A 14,917-nucleotide genomic window follows, 5' to 3' on the forward strand; every position below is an offset into this window, starting at 1 on the left:
ACTCTGTCTTGTTAAGTTTAATTTGGGACCGTCTGTCCCTCCCTCTCTTCTGTTTTTTTTTTCTGTTACTTGTTTTTTATTTTGTTGTGGAAGTGAAATGAAAGTAGGGACTTTTGTTGGCAGCTCTTTAAAGGAAAAAAATCTCTTAATCCGCCAATCCCAAGTGTATAAAATTTCAAACATGCCAACAACGATACACTTTCCTGTCCATCAACCTGAGCCCCTCCCCCCTCTTTGGGGGCTTTCTTCTGCTCTTCTGAAGAAAGAACCAGAAGAAAGAGCGGAGCGGAGGGAAGAGAAGAGAACAACGCGCCAGAGGTAATTTGATATTTTCGTTCCCTTTTTGCTGGTTAATGAGACGAATGCACAGAAATTTATGATCCGGTAAGCAGGCGCAGTTTTGTTCAGCATTCAAATCTGGGTATGGGTATGGGCATGGGCATCCCTACTCTTTGCTCCTTACTCTTCATCTAAAACCCAAAAAGATACAGTTAGAGCGGCCCACTTGATTGATTGATGGCAATTGACGGCGCTGTCCGGCGCAGAGTGATCACAATTCGACTAACGAGAGTCGAGCCCCACTGGGGGCAAACGTCATAAATCCACTAATAAACAGTAACCACAGCTCGACTGCCAGCAACCACAGCGAATAAATTTGTCTGCAGAAATGAAGCCACAAAAAAGGAATTGCAGCCCGTAAATGGGGGAAACGAAAAGACGAAATGCGGAGACGAAAGCCCCGGCAAATGTGCATAAATAAGAGTTTAAATAAGAGAACTCGAACTCGGGACGCTTCGACACCCCGAACTTTGCAGCCTGACACTGAGCACAACAGTTACTTTTCGAATTCAGCCGCAGCGTGGATCAAAGCAGGGATGCACAGAGAGAAAATGTTTAACTTTTATTGTTAGCATAAAAGAGGAATAAAAGAATTCCTAATAAAATCGCTTTTTTTACAATATCTGTATATATAAAAGTGCAACTAAAATTTCTGTAGGTTGAAGCTATAGACGAGTGTGATCAAGGCATAGACTTCAAATCTTCTGTAACATATCTGTTTTAAATTAAATAACAACACTATGCACAAAAAATTTGGCTCAGTTTGTTTAAATAGTTAGAACTCCAAACAGAAGTATATTCTTTTTCTCCCGGTGTACAACTGCACGTTCAATTTGCCAAGTCGAAAAGAATTTAACGCTCGACACGAGACTTTTGCAACTTCATGCCACATAAACTATAAGGAAAACAGGCTCAGAGATCCCAGGCTGCAACCTTTTCTTCGACGGCGACTCTGGGGAATTCTCTCTTTTGCCGCGGCTGGCCAAATTAAAATGTTCTTTCAACTACGAACTTTCGACAATAAATTGAATTGAACAACAAAAGGCAAAAGGCTGGGCGTAAGGGGGGCTGCTTTTTGCCTGCGGGGATCCAAAAGTTCGATGCGGTTCCCCGGTTCTCTGGATCTCTGGATCTGTGGATCTCTGGGCCCTGGTCAAAGACATTTGTCATGTCATTTCTGGCGGGGCAGGAAACAACATATGGAGGAGAATCCGAGAAGAAGAGGAGTAGACGGAGGATCCCTGCCAGAAAAGGATGAGTTTATCGATACGACGGGCAAAAGAAAGGAATATCTAGAGGAGTTACCTTCAAGGGTGTCACAAGTTCGCACTGGGAGAAAAAGGGCGGAGGGAAGCTGAGAAATTGGGGTCGCTATCCGCGAACGCGTTATCGCTTCACAAATTAACAATCAGCGGCAATAAAAGTTGTGCGTTTGTTTATGGTGAGCCGGGCTCTCGAAAATCCCGATGAGGAGGCGGCGTCCCGAAGCCAGAGCCTCCAGTCGCAAGAGTTATCCTTATCGGTGGCCATTCGCTGGCCTTAACAAATTCAATTAAGCATTTTAATATCCGAGGCCACGGAGGTGTTGCACTCCGGACACTGAAATATTAACTTGATTTAATTTATGAATTGCCCGCCAGTGGCAGGAAGTCGATGCGGTAATTTATGGAACTGCAGGGCAAAACCGAAGGACCCAGAAACGAAGTGGGTCAAAGTTGGAGAAGCCCTGGGAGCTGGGAGTTTAAAAAGGGGTCTGCTGATAGTGATATTGCAGAGAGAGAAAAGCAAACAGTAATAGATTTATTTCGTAGGTTTATGAAGATTTGGATGATTGAAGATTTATAATATTTTCAATCTATTTATGTGGTGATTTATCTATGTCCTAGTACCCAAACTGTGGATGTACTTAAGATCAGGATTATTACATTTGTATTTTATTTTATTATTTTTATAATATTCACATTTCGTAGACTTTCCTGTGAAAGTGCACATCTCCTTTGAGATCTATAATATTTAAAATACCATTTATGTGGTGATTTAGCTATGACCTAGTTCATAAATCAAGTTGGGACCAAGTTTCTGGTTTTTTCCGTAGTGTAAGGTTGTAATTCGACTCTCTGCCTCGGGGGTTCTGTTCTGTTTGTTGGTCTCTGACTTTCCTCAAGGGCATTTACATTTTCAGCGGGGATGGGGATTTCGCGAAGGGGGTGGGGCTGGGTGGAGCTTTGTCCCGAGTCCCGTGCCCATTTTTTACTGCAATTTCCCTTTGTTGTTCCCTTGCAAATTGCAACTGCAATTACACGAATTTTGGGGCTCTACAGTTATTCCTGGCTTGGATTTTTTTCTGTTCTTGTTTTTGTGTGCCGGTCCCTTGCTTTCGACACGTTCTGTCCGCTTTCAATCAGTAATTTTGTGGCCCGGCTGCCTTTGTTATGGCTCTTAATCAATAACTGTGCGGATATGCCCCGCCAATACCCTCTCCTCACTCCTCTCGCTTTCCAGATTTTTTAGCCAGCCCTCGGGTTGTCGTGGCAGCCCATCAACATGCTACAATGTTGCAGGTTTTATTGAGGCGGCGGCACCCTGAGAAATGAGCTCATGCGATGATATCTCTGTGCCAGCCGATGATGATTTCCACCTCTTTCGTTAATGTTACACATTCAAGACGGATTCGAAAAAAAAGAAATACCAAACAAAAACACTTGAAAAAAGGTTGACAATACCTGAAGATGGATTTGATTTATACAGCTCCAGTAGCCAGTCGAGATAAACACTTCCCATGAGCACTCAAATCAACTAATCGCCGTAATTTTTTAGCAGTCGCTGGTTTTTGTGTGTTGTGTCGTTTTGGGCCTTTGCATAAGTCGCCTAATAATCGGGCATAATTCATTATTTATGTGTGGCTCCGGCCCAAACATAGATATCTTGATAGATCTTTAGATCTTTGGACACCACCGACAAAGTGCCAACAACACGGCGACGAGGGACAAAAGACAAAAGACCAGACACGGCCAATGACTGTTTAAAAATTCAACGAAAAATTATCGTTTATATATTTGGCTGTTTGCTGTGTGTGCTGCTTTTCACATATCATTTTGGCATTAACTTCTCTTCACGCACACACGTCGATCGGGCCAAGTTATAAAAATGATTGACAATTTAATTTGCAAGCCAAAAACTCTTGTGGGGATTTATGAAATACTTGGCATTGTATGGGCCGTGTTCTACACACGAAAATATGCAAATCCGTTTGGCCATAATCATCATCATCGCCAGGCATTCAGCATTCGGCAACAATGGGCCAGATTCGATGTTATGAATGTTGGGCAACCCACACGAGGAATTCTCTTTTCTTTTTTTTTTCCCCAGGCTGGTCAAGATTTCTTGGTTTTGGATTTTGGGGAAGTGTGCACTTGACGAAAAATATGATTAAAGGAATTGTTCTAATAAAATGAAATTATTTTGTAATTGGAAAACGGTTGGACGTAGAAGTCTAAAAAGAAAACCGAAATTAGAAAATAATAAAATCTCTGTTTATAAAAATGAATTTTGGGCCTGAGAAATATGTATAAATTATTGTAAACATAGTTACAAAATGATTCCAAAATGGGTATTCAACACTTTCCTCGCCATTTTCCTGGCCGCATTCTAATGCATTCTGATTCTAGTGTAGAGGAAAGAATGAAAAACAGATTCGGAAATCTGTAAAGTTGGAAGCACAGCTCTCCGCCGGTGACGACAAATGAGACGGGAGACAAAAGACAGAAGACAGTAGACAGTAGACAGCAGATAGGAGAATGCAGGCTGCAGGCCGCAGGCTACAGTCTACAGGCTACGGAGAATGGCAGAAGGGAGCCCGAAGACTGGTCGAGATGCACGTATGCAGATTGCCGGCCATTCCAAAACCTCGGCGAAAAAAACGGGGAGAAACGGGAGGAAAAAGGCAAATCCCCAGCTGGGGCACCACAATGTTTTTGGGATCAAGCTGGGTCGGTTGGTATTGGGTATTGGGTGATGGGGGATTGGGATTGGAAAAAGCTTTGCTCTGTGTCTCCGGCTACGGCTCCCCTTTTTTATTTGTCTCTGAAATCTTGTTTGCTTAAAAGTAAAAATAATTAACTAATTAAAATTGTGAACCTCGTCGCAGGACCTCGGGTACATTAGGGCCAAATAAGCTGCTGACTTTGCCTTTCGTATTTTTTTCCTCTTACGTCTGTTAAATACTTTTACAGGCAAACCCAACGATATGCAAAAGCTATCGACAGAGCATCTCTGGCCGGGACTTTCCAGCTCCAGAGACTTGGAGTTTGGGCTTGGGCTCTTGGGCCTTGTAAGCTGTTGATATGCTCATTTAGAATCGCACGTTTTTTCCCCAGAAGTTGTTAAGAGTCTTGGCTCTTGGAGGGGGCGGACCGATTGCATTGATTGCCATTCGCATGCAGATGAGCTGGGCAGAAGAATCGCTGGCCGAAGACTGAATACTGAAGCCCGAAGAATCCCAGCACACGTGGCCTGAACTCTCAGACTTTGGCAGCTCATCTTGGCCGCGGACTTTGACTTCCAACCACTTGGCCCATCAATCAACACACTTTCAGTTTTCTTTTGTGCCTTAGTCTGTCCCCCAAAACAGCGAAAAATAAAAATACAAAATAAAAGACCATAAAGTGCTAGTAGAGCTCATCAGGCGGCTTATTGATTTTGGCCGACAAGTCTGGCTTAATGGCCAGCGAGACGAGTTAATTGTTTGAGCCGGGCCAGCACTTAGATCCTTAAAAAGCAAAAGGAGAAGAAGCTATTTGCGATTGACGCAGCGAGGATTAAATTAGAGGTCCGACTAAGCGATGACCTTCGATAGTAAACAGCTTAGACCTTTCACAGTCTTTTTTAATTTCAGCATCTAAAGCTGGGTAATAAATTATTCAGGCCATAACTTTTCTAAATGCCTGAGTGGGACCCACGTAATTCATTTTACGATCGCGGCTGTATTATTATATTTCATTTAAATTATCTTTGCCTACTTGCAGCCGTCGTGTTTAATAAGCGAATATATAGCATTGTAATTGTCTTTTAACACCATTTTAAAACAGTATTTTAAATTATTTAAACCATTAAATAAAACTTGACGAGCGATTTGAAGCAATTATAAGATAAGCGACTGAAATAAGTAGCTGCTTAATTCTTTTAGCGATTACTTAGTTTATTTTACTCAAGTAAGTAATTAAATTTAATGTGCTGACCTCAGACAAAAACCTCTGCTGACCTCTTTTGAAAAAGTTTTAGAAAGAATATATTTATTTATTGATCACAGCCAACATCACCCTGTTCTACTTGTCGGATGAAATGGGTGTAACCTCTTCGGCTGCTGCGAATTCTTCACTTTTCACATCGGCCTCGCGAATCGCGCATCTCCTTTTTCCCGGCTGTCTCCGTGACTTGGAGGAGCTGAGCTGTCTTCCCTCCAATTCTCCATTCTTCACTCTTCGCTCCTTTCTCCGCTCTTCCCGCGAAAGACTCGGCTCAGAGCTTTGAGCTCTTGGCGGCTATGCAAATGCAGTAGCCAATGCCCTCGGGTTGTTGTGATGTGTGCGCGCGCGTTGAGCATTTCAGATCCCAGAATCTCCCAGAATCGCCCCCTCTCTTTCGCTCCCTCTCGTTCTTTCTCTTTCGCGCGACTGTGTGTGTGTGCGCTTTAATTGCACGTTTAAAAGCAGCCACAGAAGCGGTATTTACTAAATATGGCCACAGAGGCAGTCACAGGAGCAGCGGCTCACTGGCAGAAATCGGGGGTCTAAAACCAGGATTTTAATATCCATAAAGGATCAAGAGGATGTCTATCTTAAATATCATTTTTTAGGAGCGTGAGAACTGATTATCAATTCTATATAATTTTAAATTTATTTCAGAACCATATTATATATTTTTCTCAGTGCATCAGCTTGGTCAGTGGCATCCACAGTATTGCACGCGTGTCTGGCTGCCTGTTGTCGCGTTTGGCCCGCAAATTGATGCACATTTGATGCGTCGACGTCGTGGATTCTCTGGGTCCTTCTCCCCTCGGCTCATATATGCAAAATGAAAGCTCTTTCTCTGCGGAACGCCTTCATAACCCCTTCTTCACCCCTTCCTTGCTTCCTTGGTAACCCCTTCCTTACCCCTTCTTCACCCCTTCTCTCCTTCCTTCGAGCCTATCAGTTAAGGTTTATTGATGTTTTGATAGTGATCACCGCTCTCGGCTATTTTCGCCGTGTTCTTCGTTGTTCTTCAGCTCAATGGCTCATCATTGAGGATCGCTGGCTTCCTTATGGTGTTTGTTATGGGACCGGGAGAGGCGATTATCTCCCGATGCTTAACTTGGCCCGCGAAATTGTGTCAAAAATTATGTTGTCGTGTGACGGCAAATGGCCATTCAAGGCTCTTATCTCGGCGTTCCCCCGTCGCAACTTAATTAAAATATTAACTCGCAACGAGAGCGAGACAGAAAGTGGGTTCTTTTGGCCATGTGGTTCGGTGTATATTATGGAATCACACTAAGGAAAAAAGCTGAAATCGTATTTCATAAAAAAAAACCGGCTACGCCATGATTTTCCAACCATTTTGTCTTGTCTTGGCCCAGAGATAAAAGAAGAGAGAGAGGGGGAGATCCCATGAGAGAGAGAGAGAGCGATATCTTGGGCATAGCTATTTCGCTTCAAGCCGCTCCGCTGAATTAAACTATAAACAGGTTTTTGAAAAATATCTTAAGAATTCTTTTTATTTCTACCTCTATAAATATAAATAATAAACTTAAATTACAAGTAAATGTGTTTGGATACTTATTTATTGTAATTTTATAAAAATACAACAAGCTAGTATCTTTGATTTTTTGGACTTAAAGCATATTAAGTTATGTGAAATTCATTCTTTGTCTTGAAATCTTAATAACTGGTATATTTTATGATGTCAAATGTTAACTATTATTTATTTATTATATTTAAATTATTTTAGAAATTTTTGTTAAGCAAAAACATTATTTGAATAATTGTGAATAAAAAATACTTACAAAAATACCACAAGATATCACCACAGTGCACAGTGCACAGTGAGATAACATAGCATAATTTAACAGGGCGATTTGTATGCGGTTAACAGAGGGTAAGAGAGTCTAAGAGAGCGAGAAAATTGAGCATAACATTTTTGTGGAGGACGTTTATAAACGATAACATTTTTGTGGAGGACGTTTATAAACGTCCTCCACAAAAATGTTAATGTTAACGACGGCGAATTCGAGGTGAGTTTCTCCAGTTCTCTCGGCTTTTCTCTCTCTCTGCTGGCATTTATGGAATGTGAGCGCTCAAAAATGCGTTAAAGGTGTTTATAAAATTAAAATTGTGCAAAACAAGTCGCGTAAACGTAAGAAGAGAGAGAATTTACTCTCTGGAGAGAGACAGAGAGAAACTCTCTGAGAAAAACGCAGAGATATAGCCACATAAAAGGGCATCGCATCGCATCGGTGTTTAGAAAAAAGTGAATTGAGCCAAGAGACAAAGAAAATTGGTGCACACTGAGCGCCGCATACGCAATCAAGGAAAGGTGGGAAAAAGGGGGTTTACAGGGGCGTAGAGGGGGAACCTGCCACTTGCACCCTCCGCCAACTGAAAACCAGTTTAGAGTGTGTGTGTGCGTATTGTGCGAGTGTCTGTGCATTAGAGGAGCGACCACATAACTTGGCCAAATGGGCAGATCGTGTTCCCTTTGGCTTACCTCTACCCCCCTTTTTCCCTTCCTGCGACGCCCCTGCATTCCCCATTACCACCCCCTTGCAAACCAACGTTGTAATTGTGGGAGCCACCCGAAAATGAGATTTACGTAGATTAACCAAACAATGCGAAATTACAACACCCAAGAACACCAGGAGAAAAATGTGAAAAGGGAACAGACAATCTTAAAATTTATGATATAATTAGTTTGATTTTTTTTAGATTTTTATGTCAATCCATTCTGGGTAAAGTTTGCTACTGACCGTTTTTTATAGGTCCTATTTAGATGACTTATAAAAATATTTTAGTTGGAAAAAGATTTTGTTTTAAAACATAAATACAGCGGCGGATCCAGAATTTGATTGTGAGAGATGTTTTCAGAACAAACTTTGTGTTGCATTCTTTTTGAATACCAAATTTCCTTTCAATTTTCACCGCAGTAAGGGGATAAATGCCCCAAACTCACAAATTCAATTCAAAATCAAAAACTCAAAATATTTATAAAATGTATAATATTCAAAAAATTGTATGAGCATAATTTTCCAAGTCATTTCTCTCTCTGCAACAGCAATAACATCTAATTTCGATGTTCGGGCAACTTGTGCAGCAGACTCATTCCGAACTTGTTGGCAGTCCGCTGTTCCAGCTGCCAATCCGTTGGCTTTCGTTTTTGGGGCCGGTGGAAAGGGGATCGGATCGCCGGAAGGGGGCAGGCAGAATGGCTTAGGAATCTGCGAGTGCAGTTCCCACATTCCCCCCACACTCTCCCTTTTTCGCCGCCCCCCATGTAATTGCCTGTAATTTAGTGTGTAACTGCAATGGCAACAACAAATCTAAGATGACAACAACCACACGACGAGCAAATTATGCTGTCTTTTTCCACTTTTTCTACATTTTCTACTTCTTTGGCCAAAAGGAAACTCCAAATTGGGCGGAGGAGGTTTTATTTTTTTGGGAGGTAAATGGAGGAGCGAAACGAGGGGCGGTTTGTATTATTTTGTTTTTCTCTTCTTGTAATTTGCATAATGAGATTTTAATTTTTACGCTCGCATAATAATTTCAAATGGTGCGAGGAAGCGAGAGCGGGATGGAATGATGAGTAATCCCCCAGCCCATTGCCACTCCCACTTGGACGCAAGTTCGTTGCCTAAGTCTTTCGTTTCGTGGCCCGAATTAAAGTGTAATTTGGTTAGCCATTAGTTGGTCAGAGACGCGCTAGAGGAGCCGGAATGGCGGCATTTGATCGCCTCTAATTAAATAGCATTTCCGCTTCTTTGGCTAGAAAATGATACAGCGGTCGTAAAGGCAGCCAACAGCTGCTCGGAATGGCCAAGAAGCAAAAGGTGTGGCCTGGGTGAAGACGAAGGGAAAGGAAGACGAAAAGAGGTCCAGAAGATGGCCAAAAAGATTGAGGAAATAACGTGTGGAAGCCCAGAATAGATATAGAATTTTATGCTGAAGAATTCGCGTTTTTTTCTTATACGTTTTTAATCATTATATAGCTCTCTAATCTATAAATTGAAACAGTTTTAATTAATTTGAGTGTAAGAGGGCGGAATAGATAATTTTTTTGTTAAGAATTTTATGCTTAAGAATTCGCGGTTTTATGTTCTAATCTAGAAACCTACCTAACCTCAAAAAAGCACGAAGTTTTCCCAAATTAGAGAAGATTCTCTCTCTGTTCTGCTCTCCATTCCCCGCAATTTCTTCCGCAATTATCTTCGATAATTGCAAATTCCTTTCGATGGCTCTCGGATCCGATGCAAACTTTTGGGCCACAAACAATGATGAGCAGCTGGCCAAGTATTTGGGCTTCTCACTAAAAGCGAGGGGCAGTTATGCCAAGGAGTGCTCTCTTTCGGCCTTCGGGGATTCGGAGACTTTGTGCAACTATTTGAGGCTTTTGCTTTTAGAATTATTGCCTTTTTTATTCGGGCAGCAACTCCCCTGACTTATATATTCTCGTATGTGATTCTTTCAACGACTTTTTTCAGTTGATCGTTTTTAATTTGCTTTAGTTGCGGGCCATAAAAAAAGTTTTCTGGAAGTCTGGGGCCCTTTGGCCAGAGCTTCTTGTTTCACTTTTTTTTCATCTAATTTTGTTGTTTTTTTTTCATATACGAAATTCCGATTTTGCGTTTTTTTTCAAGTTTGGGTTGGGTTTTTGGGTCTTTTATTGTCTTCACGACCACAGATTGGCTTCAATATGCGGCCGAGTAGCAAGAAGAAGACCAAGAAAAGGGGATTGCGGGCATTCGAACTTAGTTTTTAGGGCCTCGACTTTGGACCTGGGTCGCATTTTATGATTATTGAGCTCCCAAATCGCACCAGATACTGAAAGATCCCATCCCCCTTAGTATGGATGGTTATCCATCTCTTTCTCAATTCTTTAGATTGCCCAGTTCAGACCTCATCATTTCAGTTTTGGTTTCTGTTTCTGTTATTTTTATTTTTGCGTGAGCCAATTATGCGTTTTGTATTTCATATTTCGTTCGTTTGTGGTTAATTTTCGGAGGAAGGGAGCAGCAAATCTGCTTTTCCTCCATTGTAATTAAGGAAACGTGACTTTTTGTCAGATTCCATCAAATCTCTTCGTTGCCGAGAATTGGCGTTGTTATTCCAACTTATTGTTGTTTCGCTGTCTCTGTGTCCCGGTGTCCGTTAATTTGGTCTCTCTCACGTTGTTGTACTTTTGATGGGATTTGATTCGATTTGATTTGCCTTGATTTGCGGAAATCATCTAAGCAAAGGGAAGGCATCAGATCAGGGTGGTTAAAATAAAATTAGCCATTAACTCGGAGGGCCCTAAAGATCTGTCATTCCAACTAACTAACTAGATCTTGGGATATAGTGCATGAATCATTGGAACTGTGAATTATTTAGGCCTGTGAATAATATAGATGCAACCCATCGAATTAAATGCGAAATTCCTAGTCAAGAGCACTGCATTCTTCGCTTCGTTTTCCTAACTTTTTGTTGTAAACATTACGCTGAGTTGAAACTCGTGTTGTTGTTAAATTGCTGGGAAGTTTGGAATCGCGGCTACATTTTCAGTCAGTCGGTCGCGGCTTTTTTTCCCCTTCGTTTCGTTGTCGGTTTGTTTTTTCGTTGTTTTCTGAGAGACAAGAGAGGTCACATTTGATAGTCTGAACAAAAATCTTGTCGACGTCTCGAGACGCTCTTGTACATATATGTGTATATCTATGTGTTCAGAGAAGAATGGGTGATAGCCGCCGCCGCCGCCGAAGAGGAAAGAGTCTGAACAAAATGCCTTCGTTAAGCGCTGGCAACGGTTTCAGGCCTTGTTGATGTTTTTTTTTTTCGATTTCGAACTTTTTCCCTATTTTTTGGGCTGCCTATTTTGTTTTTGTTGAGCGGAGAAAAATGTTATAAAAATGTAATTACCCGATGATGAATGGATTAACTACAAAAGAGTGAGAAGCCTGCTCTTTGCTCAGGGTGCGGATGAGGATGGTAGTTGGAGGGGATTTTGGGTGGTGTTTTTCTGGCGGGGGGGTCTACGATCGGGAACTGCTTGGAATTTGTGCTCAAAGAAGTTAACAGTAGTTTCGGATTAAGAAACCGTTTGGGGGATACCCTTACTTAAGTATTCGTATCCTGAAGAATTCGCGTTTTTTTTTGTTTTATGATAATTGGCTTTATTATTCCCTTAGCTAGAATCTGACAAAAGTAAAGATTAAGAAACAGTTTGAAAGATTTCCCTTTATGTTAAGTAAATATGAAATTTCAGTCTGAATAATTCGTGATTTTTCTCTTATGAAGATTTACTCAATATTTTATTTTCCCTGATGATAAGTTTAAAAAACAGTTTTCTTAAATATTTCCCTACATTTCATTTTGGGTTAGTAAGAAATTTTATGCTGAAGAATTCGCGGATTTTTATAAATGCTTCTAGTCAGCAAATTCTACGTTACCAACCTCATCATAATTTCAACATACTCTACCCGAACCCAACTTTAACTCGTGGCATGCACCGCTTCCATCTAACTGCCCCTGCCCCTCACGATTCCCCACGGATGTCGAAGTCGATGTTTGAGGCCCGATGTCTGATGTCTGATTTGTGATGTCCAACCGACTGACTGATCTGACTGGGAGCGGGTAATTGATGCATGAGATTAGTTTTGGGGCCCAAGTACGTGGAAAATCCATAAGCGACGCTCGTTGCTTTTGGATTCGAGGCAGTTGGCGAGACAAACGTTTTAATGACCCACAGGCCGACCGAAAAGTGGGTCACCAATGTGGAAAAATGGAAAAACGGGAGTTGCAAATGGGAGTTAGTGGAAACTAATGACTCACCTTGAGAATGCACCTGCCCACGGCTTCGTTTTCGGCAACGGAAACGTTGTAGAAGCTCTGATCGAAGATCGGTTCGTTGTCATTCACATCGTGGATGGTCACCAGTACGGTGGCACTGGAGGATAAGGGAGGCACCCCTCCATCCCTGGCGATGACCGTTAGCTGGGGCACCGGTTCCGTTTCGCAGTCGATATGCGATCGCGTGGTGATCAGGCCCGTTTGTGGGTCAATCTGGAACCACTGGGCGTGGGTCTCGGGTGTTTCGGCCAGCGAATAACTGAGCACCGAGTTCAAACCCTCGTCGCGATCATGGGCGAGCACCTGGAGGACCGAGGTGCCCGGATCGGCGACCTCCATCACGTTGGCATGATAGAGATCCTGCTCGAACTCCGGCGGATTATCGTTGACATCGGTGATCCGCAGGAATATCGATTTGGAGGCGTGCAGCGGCGGAGTTCCCTTGTCGGTGGCTATCACACTCAGTGTGTAGTTGGAGACCAACTCTCTATCGAGTGGCAGGTGAACTATTACCAAGTAGATGCTGTTATCCCGGGTGGTCAGGGCGAAGTGACCATCTCCTCCGTTCAGCGTGACATTCACATTGGCGTACTCCGTCTTCGAATCGGGATCGTGCACCGAAATCCGCGCCACAAACTCCCCCGGTTGAGCCGATTCCGATATCTTTGGCGAGGCATCGTCGCTGAGGAAGATAACATTTATAGTCGGCTGATTGTCATTCACATCGGTGACTCGTATGGAAACAAAGGCTGTCGTCTCCAGCGGCTGTTCACCATGATCCTTGGCCACCACCACCAGTTCATGCAGCTCCTTGGTCTCAAAATCCAGCGCCTTATTGATGTAAATAGCTCCTGTCCGCGGATCTATGCGAAACATTTGCTCCTTGTCGCTTTGCCTTCGGTTGATCGCATACTCCACCAATCCATTCTCATCGGCATCTGTATCAGAGGCGTAGACCTGAAGGACACTCGTGCCCACGGTGGCATTTTCTGGCACGGTGGCAAAGTATCTGCTCTGATTGAAGATTGGCTGATTGTCATTCACATCCTGAATGGTTATATTCACAGTCATGAATCCCCGGAGTGGCGGAGTTCCGCCATCCAAAGCTTCGATGAGCAGGCTATAACCCGGGGTGGTTTCCCTATCGAGGAAACCACTGATCTGCAGGTCCAAATACAAAACACCATCTCTTTCCCGGTGAGATGACAGCCTAAAGGCATCGTTGACATTCCCCGACACGATATTATATCGCTGGGTGTTGTACGGTTCCAGGTCAAGATCCCTGGCGGGGAGGAGAGTTCTCTTCACCTCCCGGGGGGTGTTTTCTGGGAACTCGATGTGCATCGAGGGCTGGGGAAACGTGGGAGCGTTATCGTTCTCATCTTTAACCGTGACCAGCACTCGAATATTCCGACCACTCAGGGGAATGGCCACCAGGCTGTAGGAGGCCTTGGTCTCCCTGTCCAACTTGACCTTGGTGCGGATCTCCCCGGTGGCTCGATCTATGGCCAGATCCGTTTCCACGCCCGCCTCCGCCACAATGATATAGGGCGGACCACTGTCGATCCCGTCAAAGTCTCCTATATAACCGATCTGATGGTCCACCGACACGCCCTCGAAGACCTCCAGCTTGCGCTCCCTCTCCTTGTCACTGGAACCAGCTTGTGTGGATCCCAGGAGCAGGATCATCAGCAGGCAGAGCAGGCTGCTCCTCAGCATGTGCGAGGGATGCAGGGCGGGTGGCGAGGATCTCAATTTGATGATGATCATGTTGCTGCTGCTGTCGGAACGTCTCCGGCATCGATGGAACATTGTAAAGTCCTTTGTTGTCCCTGTTTCCCTGGCGTTTGCCGAATCCAATGCGGCTTTCATGGTTGATGGATCCACTCGGGGTGGATTTTATTTCGGAAGAAAACGAAGAGGAGCTAAGAGCGTCCCTGACTGAGGTTGCCTCCTTCCAGCATGGCCATGGCAAATCTGAAGGGAAATAAGAAGAAAGGGAAAATTTGCTTAAAATAATGATTAAAGAAATTTAAAAGAAGTTAACAGGAAGTTAACAGAAAGTTAACAGAACGTTAACAGGAAGTTAACAGGAAATAAACAGGAAGCTTACAATCTATATTTCTGTAATGGTACCTGTAATTAGTTTTTGCCATACTTTTTAGCAGTGTAATAAGTTAATAAGTAAAAAGTTAACAGGAAGTTAACAGAAAGTTTACAGGAGGTTAACAGAAAGGTAACAGGAAATTAACAGAAAATTAACAGGAAGTTAACAGAAAGTTAACAATCTATATTTCTGTTCATATAGGCTAGAAATGTTACGGTTCCTTAGTTCTTTCCATACTTTTTGGCAGTGTAATAGTGACAAATGTTCTAACCATAATCACCGCCCACACTTGAAGCTTCGAAGCCTAGACAAAAGTCCAACTTTGAGAACCCCCAGAGAAGAAGAGGCCATAGTTGCAGCTAATAGACTGATAACTGCCCCAATGCGCTTAGCTCCGCCT

General features: G+C 43.0%; 2 protein-coding genes across 4 annotated transcripts in view; one reads left to right on the forward strand and one right to left on the reverse strand.

Moving 5' to 3' along the window:
• Window positions 1-14,917, forward strand: part of GABA-B-R3 (gamma-aminobutyric acid type B receptor subunit 3) — a 204,965-nt gene that overhangs the window by 108,498 nt on the left and 81,550 nt on the right. The gene's annotated exons all lie outside the window — the stretch shown is intronic.
• The window catches only part of ds (dachsous cadherin-related 1), an 83,643-nt gene that overhangs the window by 54,653 nt on the left and 14,073 nt on the right, over window positions 1-14,917 (reverse strand). The window contains exon 2 of the mRNA XM_017156025.3: window positions 12,393-14,387. Coding sequence (XP_017011514.2) covers window positions 12,393-14,282 — 1,890 coding nt within the window. The 5' untranslated portion in view covers window positions 14,283-14,387. The remainder of the gene's footprint in view (window positions 1-12,392; window positions 14,388-14,917) is intronic.

The sequence above is a fragment of the Drosophila takahashii genome, chromosome 2L, assembly GCF_030179915.1.
Source record: "Drosophila takahashii strain IR98-3 E-12201 chromosome 2L, DtakHiC1v2, whole genome shotgun sequence".
NCBI lineage: Eukaryota > Metazoa > Arthropoda > Insecta > Diptera > Drosophilidae > Drosophila > Drosophila takahashii.